Below are 14712 nucleotides of genomic sequence, written 5' to 3'. Positions count from 1 at the left end.
TCTCATATTGATGAATGGGTGACTAGACACTTCCTTTTACAGATTTTTTGTGCCTGAATCTAGTGCAAACTGGTTCTGAATGAAGACTGATCCGAATATTGGATGTTTGGTGGTCTAATCATATTGAATCCATCAAGGCAAAGCTTTTGTATACCTGACAATAATGTATTTGTCTATAGTAGGGTCCATGTGGGTTTTGGATAACGCTGTAAGCACGACCACTTGGGTTAGTAATGTTAAGAGAGAGAGAGAGAGAGAGTCTAACGAAGTACGCAACCATTTTACGTAAGATAAAATATGATTAACTATAAATAAAAAAATAGAATAACCAAAATAAAAGCAGTAACGAAAATTACGTCTTGTCCAAAGACACCCCATTTGCAGAAAACATGAAGGATATGATGAAGTTTCAATATTTGTTCTGTAAACACCATGCTTTGTGACGTCTCAGCTTATGTGAGTAAGAAGTTGTATGAGAATTTAGTCATTGTAAATGGTGACATGCCCTTTCCTTCCTATGCCTTAGAGGAAGGGCAGGGAAATCGTTTTATTAGGTAATATGGAAACTGTGTGTATGTGTGTGTGTTTAGAGAGAGAGAGATTGAGAGATTACCCTTTTCCCGATGGAACAAAACGCTGGAACTGGTCTCGAATCAAAGAAATGAATCATCCTTGCGATAACGTCCTTTGGCCGGTTCTGACAAAGATTTTGGCACTGAAAATTACGTGCGCCACATTCGGAGATGAGACGACGTGCGGAGCGTTAACGAGGACGGTTTCAGGGTCAACGAAGAACACATTTGTATTGGAATTCAGGTCTATAACAGTCGCCTCAAACTTTGCTCGTCGGAGATGTCATAATCCATGCAGGCACAAGGCCAGCAGCCTTCTGTAAAACAATCATGCCGAAATCCTTCTAAACTCCGAATGCAACATGGAAAACGTTTAGAAACAAGGATATTTTTTTTTGCCGAAAGTTACTGTTGCTTCCATTGTTCGAGCTTTAGAAATTCGTCTGAATCCATCTTGTTTTCTTCTGATGTAAGTCGGGATTGCGTCGTTAACCTTTGTTAGGCCTACTAGTTCGTACGCCAATTTCACGTTTTTTGGAAGAAAAGAAGGTATATGGTTGATACAAACAATTAAAGCTATAATTTAGTAATCAGTTAACAGTTATTCTTTGAATATCTGTCGAAAGGAAGAACACAGTATAATGATTTGTAATGCAGAATTAGTTTATGTAAGGGATTTCTTATACGAGTATTTTCATACAGTACATTCCAGAACAACCGGACAGAAGTATATAATCAACAAAAATCACAACATAATTAGAGTGCTTTCGGACAATTTGTGTTGAACTGTGATAAAAAATATTGTATTTTTTCGATGGACTGACCACAGGGGAAAGGTTACGACTGAGCACACTTTTGTGCCATTATGTTCTGTTGAAGTAGTCGAATTCGGAACATTTTGTAACAAGTGACTTGACTTTTTTTCTAAACTAATATATCCCTTGCGACACCGGACATAAAGAGAACGCCATGTTCATAACAAAATGTTTTCAATGATTTTATCATCATTACACTAAAAGCTAAGAATGATGGGAAGGCTTTCTTAAGAGTATGAAGACTTTGTGGACAGACTAACCTCAATGATACCGTTATATAACACACTTTAGTGCTTGATAACGGAAACGTAATTATAGTAAGATAATGGGACTCGGGGAATGATACAGTCTTTAAGCATAGCCTATCAGATATATAGCCTACTCACACTCGTTCTGTTAGACAAGGCTAAGCATTTGCGCACAGTCCCCTCACTTTCCATAGCTTAGTTTATTCCGAGGAACTGAATAAGCAATTTGTAATGAAAATGGATAAATAAGACTGGAAAGAAGTAACACATAATTCCAAGCATTAGGCTATGTAGCAATCAATCCTTCTCTCGCCTGAGACACCAACAATAGCCTAACTATTCCGTTCAAATGACCCGGTTTCCCAGCTAGTATTCAGTGGCATCAACCGAAGAAATATCAGTTTTTTCACGTTTAATTTGCTACATCTCTTCTCGTCTAACTCTGCAACATAAGGTATAATGATGTATATTTTAAGTCATCCATCCAGTTTTATAACTGAAAACTGGTGTGAAAATTCTTTAAATAGCGATATCAGTGAATTTGCAGCAAACTTTACGTAACTTTTGTGCCTTGATTCAGCCGCCACGTGTTCCAGAAATTCATCCTTTGTTCCTCGTTTTTTGTATTATAGTTCGTTTAAAGTTTGTAAATTTTATGTTCATAGTAACGTAATTTTAAATAGCTTGGGTATGCTTTTTTGTATTATAGTTTATTATTTGTAATAAAATTTAGAATCCGTACTCATGTTTTGTGTAGCCGCCATCTTCTAGTGCTGGTTCGAAGCCGCTGTCTTTTGATTGTGTATCCTCGCCCAGAACAACGGGCGAGAGTTATCGTTGGGAGAAATTCTCGACAAAAGATATGATTTTTTTTTTAACGAAGGGTAGGCTATTACTAAGACTAAGAAGAACTCAGAATTAGTCAATGCACTTTTTTAAATGTAAAAAAGTAGCCCTTGGATCTCAAATGACCGCTTAAGCACCGGAACCTTCTTAGGTAGACACATTGAAAACAAAATTTGATGTAAACAGAGATGATAAGAATATTCCAGAGAATAAATTACTTTTAATGAAAGCTTGCGATGATTTCAGAATGATGTGATTTGTACGTTCAGCTTACTTTTCAGGCGTGTAATGTAGAAAATAAAATTGGTAATGGACCACAAAGACTTCTACATCAGAAACATATTCGAACTAACACATGCAAACTATCTTCGGAAGACTCGTATCGTGTACGCAGGCATTGTCAACATAGAAACATATGAGCATGAAAATTATAACAGCGTAGTCATCTCGTAAGCCGGCAATGGCAACTGCGTCAAACCGTCTAATATATAATGTATAAAGCGACTTTTCAGCTATATTTAGAAGTACTCCAACATTTGATCAAACCCGGTTGAGGCACCTCCCTTGACATTTACGTGGATGTTTTCAGTGCACGAATTCCCAGCGAATATCTCCATAGGATAGTTTTCAACTGGGTACTTGTTCTTCATCGAATTTTGTGTCTTTTAGGCCAGTATTCCCCATGAATATATATTTTCAATGACGGCAAATGCAGTTGAGATGTCCCTCTTTTGGGGCAGACTAAGGGCAATTGCCCTAAACTGCCCTTGTTGGAGCTAAAACTGCCAAACAATGTCGGAACATTACATTAGTTAGCCAGTATCCAATCCAGTTAAGAGACTTATTCCGTAACGGGCGGATGCTGTTGTTGACTCACACGTGTCAATATCCAGATGTGTGTGCTGTGCAAACGTGGCTTGGAAAAAAATTGGTTGTGAGTTAAATAGAGCAGCACTGTGTCGTGTTCCATTTGTTCAAGGGTAACATAACAGCATGTAGCCTATGCCACAGGTGTTTACACGTGGAAGATTTGTTCGTTTAAGAGATCTGCTTTTTTTGTTTCATGAATTTTGAAGAATCTTCAATTACTAGAAATGCAAATAACCCCAGATTTTCCGCCTGTGAGGTTGATGCTTAACGGAAAGATTCGGTATTTCGAATATTTTCGGGAGGGTCATATTTATGGCGAGTAAATGCCCATACAAGCACACGCTGTGTATGAAAACATTGGGTATATGAGTGAGAATGACGTACAGTACCCAACGAAATTGTCGTACAGTTATCGCTAAAAGACAAATATTTTATTTGATGACCATCTTTGTTAGCATCAAAGCATTGACATGAATGGAAACTGATGTGCGTCAAGTCTAAAGGGAAAAAATGGAATGACTTTTGTAAGGAAACGTTCACAAACTGTTTATGTCCAGGAATAGGACAGTAGTACTTAATTGGAATTATAAGAGGAACTAGCTCGTATTCGACAGCCGAAGGTCTTAGTGACTGAAGCATAGTACTGATTTTAAAATCAGAATGGACTGAAGTTGAAGAAAATTTGTGTACCTCACAAAGGTTAGTTTGGGGTGATTTGAAAATTTGTGAATAGTGTAAATGAGTGTGCTTCTCTCGAGAGAAGTTTTCGTCTCGAATGAGGAGAGGTTTTCTTTATGAGTTTGTCGTATTTCATGATCAGGTGATTTTGTTTTAATTCTAAAATGCATGTCTTAAGCAAATTGAAAAATTATATTGATGTATGCAGATAAGTTCCAACTTTCAATCATACACACACACACACACAGAATGTCGGATGGGGATCCATTTTTAGCATCTCCAGTCTGCTGTTCCAATATATATGCCACAAAAGTTTCTTGAAGACCTTCTCCAAGGTTGTAAATGCTATCGAGCATGTGCAGGTATCTGATATATTGTGTCGTTAACAGAAACAACTACCTAACTGGAGAACTTACTGTACACAATCTGATTTAGTTACTGACACCAACTACTGTATCTGATATTCGATATTACCGTCTACAGTTAGCTTTGTTTGACAAGATTCGAAATAATGACTGACATTTGTTGTCCACCTAAACTCTTCTCTCCCCGATTAAATGGTCGCGAAAGAATATTTTTGTTTCAACAGAAAACCACAGAATACTGTTTGAAATGACTATAAATGTGCTCTTTTATCACACAATTTTTGACCGAAAATCCCCTGAAGTATTTTAACATTATTACAACTTAATATTATGTAACCTAATGTTCTACCACCAGTAGTCATTCAGTATCTACTTCCCGTAACCAGGAAAGGCACCACGAAACAGCAGTGAATTGTTAGATCATTCTTCTTGCCAAGGAGTATTAGGGTAAGCTGTCTTTACATTCCTTGTGTGTGTGTGAGTAAGTGTGTGTGTGTGTCTGTAGAGAGAGAGAGATATATCATCAACTGATGCGAGATATACGCAAAGAAATAAATGAATTATGAATAAAAAAAATAATAGGGAAGTAGAATAAGGAAAATAAACTCAGAGCACGTCACTGGTGGACTTCACATATGGCTGCTACAGATGTTCAGCGGCAAGTACCGGCAGAACAGTTAATGGCTAAGTGGTCATAGACTATGATGCGTGTCTTTAATCTTCATTTTCAGCAGGCCGATACGCCTACAGGTATACGATTATCCCAGCATTTCCGAAATGCAAACTCTCAAAGGCATGCTTCAAACTTTAACAGAATTCTTTTAGAAAAGTCCCGATGGACATGTGTTGAGAGAGAGAGAGGTTGTTGCAATGACGCCCATTGTCACCTTATTCAGTATTCTGTCTAACCTTCAGATATCATCGATTTGTTGAACAAGTGATGGCGTCGGTTCGCACGAAAACAACGCCGGTGTACTCCAGATTTCACTTGGCACTGATGTTCGTTATGGCGACCTGCTGGATATTCTTATTTTCGTATTTGGCTCAAGCTGTGAGTATTATCTTCGTCTCATTGTGGGCTGTTATCTATAACTGGGATATTTACTTACGTGTACAATAAACACACACACTATATATATATATATATATATTTATATATATACATATATATATATATATATATTTATATATATTTATATATATATATATAAATATATATATATATATTTATATATATATATTATATATATATATATATATATATATATATATATATATATATATATATATATATATATATATAATCAGTAAGCTATAAACGTTGTTTTAATATTCAATTGGCTCTACCTACCTGAATTAATATATTTTCATATATATTTACCCGAAGGAGAATTTTTTAGTGATATGGAATAAGTTCGTCAAGTTGAATCAGGCAATGGGACAAGAACTCAGGACCACAGTGGGAACTAACCTCACTTGCTGGGCCGCGGGTTAATGCGTCCACTGTAGTCCTGATTTCTTGTCCTCGCTGGTTCGAGCTCACGGACTGTACAGAACTTATTATCAACTAAAAATTCCTTCGCATATATGAAAATATATTATTTCAGAAAGTAGAGCGAATTGAATTAAAGGACGTTTGTAAGCTTACTGATTGTATATGAATCACGGTGATGTGATAAAATGCATATATATATATATATATATATATATATATATATATATATATATATATACCATATACATGTACTATACATATACATATACATACATATACATATATATATATATATATATATATATCAAGGATTGAGGGCAGTGGAAACAGACTGGTACATAAAAACATCTTTATTTTTGCCGACGTTTCAAGACAACTAGTCTTATTTTCAAGGCTGCAATAAAAGAATAAATATTGAGAATACATATAAAATATACAAAATCTCTTTAAAAAACATTTGTACATAACCATAGTTTATCCGTTGCTGGGGTACCAACCTATATAGAAGGGAGAAGGAGGGCGACTGGAATACGGGTAAGTGAAAAGCAAGGAAGACGGTTACGACAGGTAGAGAGGGGTGGAGGAGTTTTGGGCATTCAACAATGGTACTGTCTGTTTGATAATTAACGATTCCAGAATAGAGAGTGCTAGCTCGGAAGAGGCCCTGTGTAATGATTTTAAATTGACACCTTTGTAATTACCATATTTTTTGGCAAAGCTCCCTGATATTTGAAAATTCAGGATGACTCTTTATTGCCCGTTCGATAAAACACCTTTGTGAGAATCGGCGCGAACCTTGAGAAGTCTTTGGGTGCAATATGTGTTGTCTACACCGAGGACAATCATATTTATATACTTGATCGTCATTTCGCAAACGGTCTTTAATACTGAATAAAGAACCAATTTTCAGAGGATTCTTTGGTTAGATTAATTTACGGCTCCATAATGTTAGAAATAATTTGAGAAAGCTTTTTGGCTAAAAGTTTTATCAAGTACAAATGGAACACTGGCATAGACTTCAAGTTTGGGAACAGTTGGAATCTTGTACTTTGGCATGAAGTTGTTTAATATTTTCCGTACATATTGAAAGAAATAAGTTTGATGGAAAGAATTGTTGATTTGGAATTGTATTTCCCTTATTAAAAACATGCCAGTTCGAGGATAAATGGAAAGCTCTATATAAAAGAGTAGACAAAGCATTTAGTTTAAAATTAAAAAAGCAGCTACTATAAAAGTGGATCCTAAACCAGAAAAGTTATTTCCTCCAAACACTCGTGTTAAAACAGTCTGATTCTCGTGACCTGAGACATCTAAAAGGATAACTTATTATCCTGTTCAACTTCAATACTAAATTTTATATTCGGATGTCTACTGTTAGAAAAATCGATAAATGCTTCAGCATTGAAACCATCTAAACAAGGTAAAAGTATCATCTACGTGCTTTGTAGAATAAAGGAAAATACTGAGAGGGGCAGCTGTCCAGTAGACTGGCTCCTCGAAGTGACTTAAATATTTAAAACGTTGGGCTAAGGAAAGTGCCATCCCATCAATTTGTTTACAACCAGTGTTATTAAAATTAAAAATGGCACAGCAAGTTCAAGGAATCCCTCTAAAATCATCGGAGTTAAAATGAATAATACGTTTAGAACGGAAATACATGCATAATAATGTCAATGGTCTCTTCAACAAGGACATTTGTGAATAGAGACTCGACATCAAGGCTAGCCATAACTAAGTCTGAGTCTTGAGGAGAATGGCTTCTTGAGGTAAGTAAGATTCGTCAACGTATTCATAACAGAGGTTCAAAAAGAGGATAAAATTTTGCCAATTTATATATAGGGGGTGTACAGGCTGTCAGGAATCCTCATAAAACCTTCCTTATGAGTTACGCAGACCATATAAGACACCTTTTCTCCTGTGCTAAAAGAGACTGATATACCTCTTCAGAAATAGCTTTATTCTTTTTAAATGATTTTTGTGTGGTTTATTTTATCCTCGATTTTAAATAATGGTACTGCTTTTCCTAAGTGACTGAAATTTGGCACTTAAAATAGTATTAACTTTATTATAATATTCATCTCGATCAGAATGACATACACTGGTCGAGTTATGATAATATCCACGTTTAAGCAGTTTTTCAAGATTTCCAAATCACTTCTGGAAGAAAGGAGTCCAGCAGGTTGTTAACGACCGATATGTTTTGAGCCAACTGAGAAATTTCTATTTGAACTTTATTTATATTAGCATTTAGTGGTAACATCCTGTGGAAAAGAATTCCAAATTGGAAAGAATCTGGAATATGAAGGTCTTCAATTTGGTAGGCAAAATAACCAAGTGATAGCAAAATTCTTCTGCTAAAACACATATTTGAAAATTAAAGACAGTACCAGTTTTTATTGAAAGTAGGAATAGTAATGCCCAAGTTTTTTAATTTTTTCTGGTGAACTCTTTCTTTAGTGATAAAAAATTGAATATTTTTATTAACAAGGTTTTTAAAAATGATAAAATTAAATAATGGAAAGAATGCTACGTAATAGGTTGGTACAAGGTGTCATAGAAATTGGACAGTTTGGTTATAGTTTATCTTTTACATCAATTTCCATGGCTCTTTCATTGGTGGTATCAGTATATAGATAGTATGGTACAGTGAATACTGATAGAGTTTAAATTTAATGAACTTGGGGATGGTGTTGCTCAGCTGGCAGTATTGGAGAAAAGGTACTATCATGCGAGAGAGAGAGAATAGAGAGAAACGGCGACATCTTTCTAGTTCAACGGGAGGCCATATTTACGTTCTTATTTATTCGTGGACATTAGTACAACCTGCAGACGAACACGGCAGAAACAAGACGGCGAATCGACATGGTGGAAAGTGAACCGCTTCCAACATCAAGGTCCAAATAAAGGATACAGGCAGGACAGAGCAAATCAGTCAGACATATCAAGGATTGAGGGCAGTGGAAACAGGCTGGTCATAAAACATCTTTATTTTTTGCCGACTTTCAAGACAACTATTCTTGAAAGGTGTTCCTATGAGGCCTATTCTCAGCCTCCGACACCCCCTAATTAAAATTGGCAAAATTTCTGGTCCCTCTTTTAGAACCTCTCACCAGAAATGAATATACGTTGACGAACTCTTACTTGTTCAGAACGCCATTCTCCCTCAAGACTCAGACTTAGTTATGGCTAGCCTTGATGTCGAGTCTCTATTCACAAATGTTCCTGTTGAAGAGACCATTGACATTATTATGCGTAAATTATTTCCGATCCTAATACCTTATTCCATAATTTTAACTCCGATGATTTTAGACGATTCCTTGAACTTGCTGTGCTGACACTGCCTTTATTTTTAATAACACTACTTTTTAAACAAATTGATGGGGATGGCGATGGGTTCCCCTCTGGGCCCAACGTTCGCAAATATTTTTATGTGTCACTTCGAGGAGCAGTTGCTGGACAGCTGCCCTCTCAGTATTTTCCCCGTATTCTACAAAAGGTATGTAGATGATACTTTTACCTTGTTTAGATCTCGGTCTGATGCTGAAGCATTCTCGATTTCGCTAACAGTAGACATCCGAATATAAAATTTAGTATTGAAGTTGAACAGGATAATAAGTTATCCTTTTAGATGTCTCAGTTTCACGAGAATCAGACTGTTTTAACACGAGTGTTTGGAGGAAACCACTTTACTGGTTTAGGATCCAACTTTTATAGTAGCTGCTTTTTTAATTTTAAACTAAATGCTTTGTCTACTCTTTTATATAGAGCCTTCCATTTATCCTCGAACTGGCATGTTTTTAATAAGGAAATACAATTTTTACATTGTTTTTTCACCAACAATTATTTTCCATCAAACTTATTCTTTCAATATGTGCGGAAAATATTAGAGGACAACTTCATGCCAAAGTACAAGATTCCAACTGTTCCCAAACTTGAAGTCTATGCCAGTGTTCCATTTGTACATGATAAAACTTTTAGCCAAAAGCTTTCTCAAATTATTTCTAGGCATTATGGAGCCGTCAAAATTAATCTAATTCCAAAGAATCCCGTGAAAATTGGTTCTTTATTCAGTATTAAAGACCGTTTAAGCGACCTTTATGACGTCTGGGGTAGTATATAAATATGATTGTCCTCGGTGTTCTCGAGGAACTTACGTGGGTTGCACCCAAAGACTTCTCAGGTTCGCGCCGATTCTCACAAAGGTGTGAGCTATCGAACGGGCAATAAACTAAGTCATCCTGAATTTTTCAAATATCAGGAGCATGCCAAAAATGTGGTAATAACATTGAATACGATCAATTTAAAATCATTACAAGGGCCTCTTCCGGAGCTAGCACTCTCTATTCTGGAATCGTTAATTATCAAACAGACAGTACCATTGTTGAATGCCCAAAACTCTCCACCCCTCTCTACCTGTCGTAACCGTCTTCCTTGCTTTTCACTTGCCCGTATTCCAGTCGCCCTCCTTCTCCCTTCTATATAGGTTGGTACCTGCAGCAACGCATGAACTATGGTTATGTACAAATGTTTTTAAAGAGATTTTTGTATATTTTATATGTATTCTCAATATTTATTCTTTTATTGCAGCCTTGAAAATAAGACTAGTTGTCTTGAAACATCGGCAAAAATAAAGATGTTTTATGTACCAGTTTGTTTCCACTGCCCTCAATCCTTGATATGTCTGACTGATTTGCTGTCCTGCCTGTATCCTTTATATATATATATATATATATATATATATATATATATACTATATATTATATATTATAAATATATATATATATATATATATATATATATATATATATATATATATATATATATATATATATATATATATATGTGATATTCCGATGAATTTTGCTTACAGTTGCACAACACAAGAACATGTTATGAAAGCAAGAAAACGAAACTTTCTCAACTTTTTCCGTACGCGCTGATCACCACGAGGATCATCGGCATCATGATCATCTCGCTGAGAACCTCATTATGAGAATTTTTGTAAAGCAGCAGCAACAGAAAATCGACAGTTTTAACTCTCACGATCCCCACCGCTCTCTTAGGAGTTTAATGCTGCCAGTGCACCTACGTGGAGCACTGTAGGCATTACTGAAGGGTGTTTGCAGTGTCCCTTCAGCCCCTAGCCTCACCCACTTTTTAGTCTTTTACTTGACCTCCATTCCCGCTTCCTGTCTTCAATCTTGCGGTCCACCTGTCTAATTATTACTTCTTAGTACAGCTGTGCGACTCTCTGCAAGTTCCATCTTCAAATCCTTGTACTTCAACTCCTTTAGTATCTGGATCTCTTTTGTCTTGCTGTTCAACCGCTCACTCTTTTCAGTGGCTCAAGCGCTGAATGACAGAAAGTCCTCAGTGTTTGGCCTGACGGCCTAAATATCTTAGAAATCAGACGACAGCCATCGCTGACCTTACTAGATTTGAGCGCCATATTCATCGGGTAAATGGGGTTCTGAGAGTTCGATATGCCCATGTGGACGATTCATTTATATTGTGAGCGTTCTTAATTCCTCATTACAAGGATACCCATCATTAATGAAAAATGTAGGTATGTATGTGTGAGTGAGTGTATACAGAGCGTAATACATAATTTAAAAAAATTGTAGATACTAGTCTCAATATAAGGAAAGATATGTATCTGGAACTGTATAAAGTAAATTATTGTATGAAGCAATATGACAAGGTAGAAGCAAATGTCTGAATTATCCGCATTTTGAGTACATCGTCGTTGCTCATGTCTTTTACCTACATAGACATTACTTATGTTGACAAGGTTGGTTCGGTCATTAATTCTTTTTGGTCGTCAGTCTGAAGCTTTTTCTATTTGTCTGGTATGAAGATGGGATGTCGGCAAGTATAAACCAGTCGCAAGCAGGACAACGCCAAATTAGGACTTAACTTGCAACCGTCTCGTCTTATTATGCGCATTTATATGCATCTAAGTATTGTATATTCCTTAAATTTATTGCACTCTGTTGACCTAAGTCTTGAATTATTTACCTAATAGTTGGTCGATTGTGGTGGGTCTCAGCAAAGGCAGGTAGCTCCAGTTGCCAAGTAGCCTTCCGATAAAAGATTTTCTAAGAACCTTCTAAGGAGTGGAGCTGTATGCATATATATATATATATATATATATATATATATTTATTATTTCTACGAATGTCCAAGGGATACTTGATTCTGGGCGGCAACGGATAAACGCAGGGACACAGGGAGTTCTTTACATTATCAAGAAATCTACTATATTTATTACACATCTGACTCAATATTAGGGCAACTCCGTAGACAAACAAGCAAGAGAAAATACTTTGACTTAAGGCCTTCTTCATGTGAGGAAGGATTACGTAAACTCAAGGGTTTCTCTTAACTAGTTATAGTTACATAAGCAAACATAGATCAGAAGAATGACGAATTACTGGGCAGGTAATAATAACAGCCTACTAAATGAATGAATCCTACACAGGATAAAAATTCTATGCCAATGATGTCTTCATAACAGGAAACATCGCAGAGGGGGTAGAAGGGATACTGCACATGGGATAGAGCCGAGTGATTCCACAGTCGAGGCCTATCTGCAATGTATGCAAGACGGTTACTTGAAAATAAGATGCTCAAAGGGAACTGAGGGAATGCACAGATGGTGCCAAATAACTCGGCTCAACACTCAATGCATAATTACGTTAACACTGAATGCTCCAACACAAATTACTGAAGGTGAACTCACAATGGAAAAGAAATTAAAATAAGACAGAGAAATAACAGGAATCATGACTGACTAAGAAACCGTATTCCGGTACATTACCTTTGTCCAGATGACGGTGTCCTCATTCGGTAGGGCGCTGGCGATGGAGGAGGGAATTAAAGGGAATGCCACTACAAAAGTTTACTGGCTCGAACCTCGGGGTCGAACACGTGGAAGGTTCGAGGGTCAGGCAAGGGTAAGGACATCTGTCCTGGTGGCGTTCTGCAGTCTTCTCTCTTTCAGTTGCCGTTGCATCGTCTATTAATAACCTCGGAGATTATGTGTCGGCGTCTGAGTAGGTGGTGCAAAGGTCAATCTTCGTCATGTTTTCTATATAGACCATCCACACCTCGTGTGGATGGTTCAACATGGAGGGCTGTGCCGACTTTCTCATTCTTGTTCTCATTTTTTTTAAACAGCCCTGTCTTTTGATGGTTTCCTTGTGATGTAGAGTTGCTACAGGAATCATAAAGGTACAAGGAACCAATAACTGTAAAGAGTTTATAGTTGTGTTTAGACTTAGTTGCTTTTGAGGATAAAAGTGAATCAGTGGTCGTCCGTCACTCATCGATGGAAAGGTTGCATGCCCCCGAGGCTATCAGTGGACGTAGTCGTGAGACCGCCTAACGATGACGAACGATTCTATCCTCAAATCAGGAGAAAGGACTCCATTGGGTTGATTTTTTTCAAGCAAACCTGACAATGAAACAGTTTGTAGAGTAATTTTTGAGATTCTTGGGGTTGAAACTTGCGACTTGATAGGATTTCAGTTGATGCCTAGGAATAGGTTTATCATGAAATTCAACTAGCAGCGTTATATATGAAAAGTTCATCAGTGAATACGATGAGAAGGAACTTCAGATCGGCAATGGGATTACTGTGAAAATAGTGAACAACTGAACATGGGAGCAAGCTACTCCTTTGTATCAATCAGATACGCACCTTTTGACATGGACAACCAGATGATAGAATCCGTACTTGAAGGATATGGAAAGGTAATATGGATAAGGAATAACCAACACACGCTAGGAAAAAGGAAATGGGATAAGAACAACAAAGATGGAAATCAAGAATAACATTCCATCGTCTATTAGGATAGCAGGACATCCGGTGTCCTTCATGTACAGCGGACAGAGCAGAACCTGCTATAAATGTGGAAGTGAAGATCATCTAGTGGAAAAACTGTGTTACAGAGAAGACATTAAGTGAGTGCGGCCCACACCCATCAAACATACACAAGTCCTCATAATACAAATAAGTTGCTAACACCAAGTCCACAATAGGTGGAAATGGTCGCAACAGAGTGTGCCAGAGATGGAATCAAGGAGGATAAAGAAACTGAAAATAAAACCTTAATATTTAATAATACAAAATTTTAGAAAGAAATGACCACTGACTCTTACAAAATAATACACAATAAACAATACAAAATCAACCAGCTAATACCCTGAAAACATCGAATAACAACAAACACACTTACACCAAATTAAGATAGACTATGCAATTACACACTAAAGAGGGTCTCTGAAAGTAATAGAATGTCGAAAAGTCAGAATAATCCCAACTTATTACATACTAAACATTTATCAAAAATAAACTGCTTCCTTAAGTGAGCTCTGAACAGTGGTAGTGGCAAACACAGCCTTCTGCAAATCACGTCGAGGGAATAATATAATTTGTGACCTTACCAAACATAAGAGAGGTCCTCATAAAAACACTGGGCCAAGGGCGTAGACAGAAGAAAGAATCACTTTAACGTCGCAAAGACGATCAATGACACGGCCGTCCGGCTGGGTATCACACCTTACCAGTTGGCAGAGAGGTCCCTTACAAATCACTGAAACCAAGGGCGCAGACTGAAGAATGAATCAATCTCCAAAGGAGACAGCAGCAGCAACTGAAGAGAGGCAGGTATCGTAATCCAGAGCTAATAAGTCAAGCCCTCACAATGTTAAAGGTCCAGAACGACTCGCCCAGTCCTGACGAGATGGGAAAGCACCGAATACAGCCCACACGTGAAAATAAAACAAGCTCATTGTAATTAAAACCCTTACATAACAAGT

At 37.0% G+C, this 14712-nt stretch overlaps 1 protein-coding gene across 2 annotated transcripts in view; it reads left to right on the top strand.

Annotated features, from left to right (window-relative positions):
- The window catches only part of LOC136833484 (DNA ligase 1-like), a 440466-nt gene that overhangs the window by 320699 nt on the left and 105055 nt on the right, over nucleotides 1-14712 (top strand). For both annotated transcript variants that reach the window (XR_010851484.1, XM_067095699.1), the window contains exon 2: nucleotides 5310-5445. Coding sequence is in view for 1 of the 2 variants with exons in the window: in XM_067095699.1 (XP_066951800.1) it covers nucleotides 5310-5445 (136 nt within the window). In the remaining variant the exon portion in view is untranslated. The remainder of the gene's footprint in view (nucleotides 1-5309; nucleotides 5446-14712) is intronic.

Source organism: Macrobrachium rosenbergii, chromosome 51, assembly GCF_040412425.1.
Source record: "Macrobrachium rosenbergii isolate ZJJX-2024 chromosome 51, ASM4041242v1, whole genome shotgun sequence".
Taxonomy (NCBI): Eukaryota; Metazoa; Arthropoda; class Malacostraca; order Decapoda; family Palaemonidae; genus Macrobrachium; species Macrobrachium rosenbergii.
This window is presented reverse-complemented; position numbering and strand designations above follow the sequence as displayed.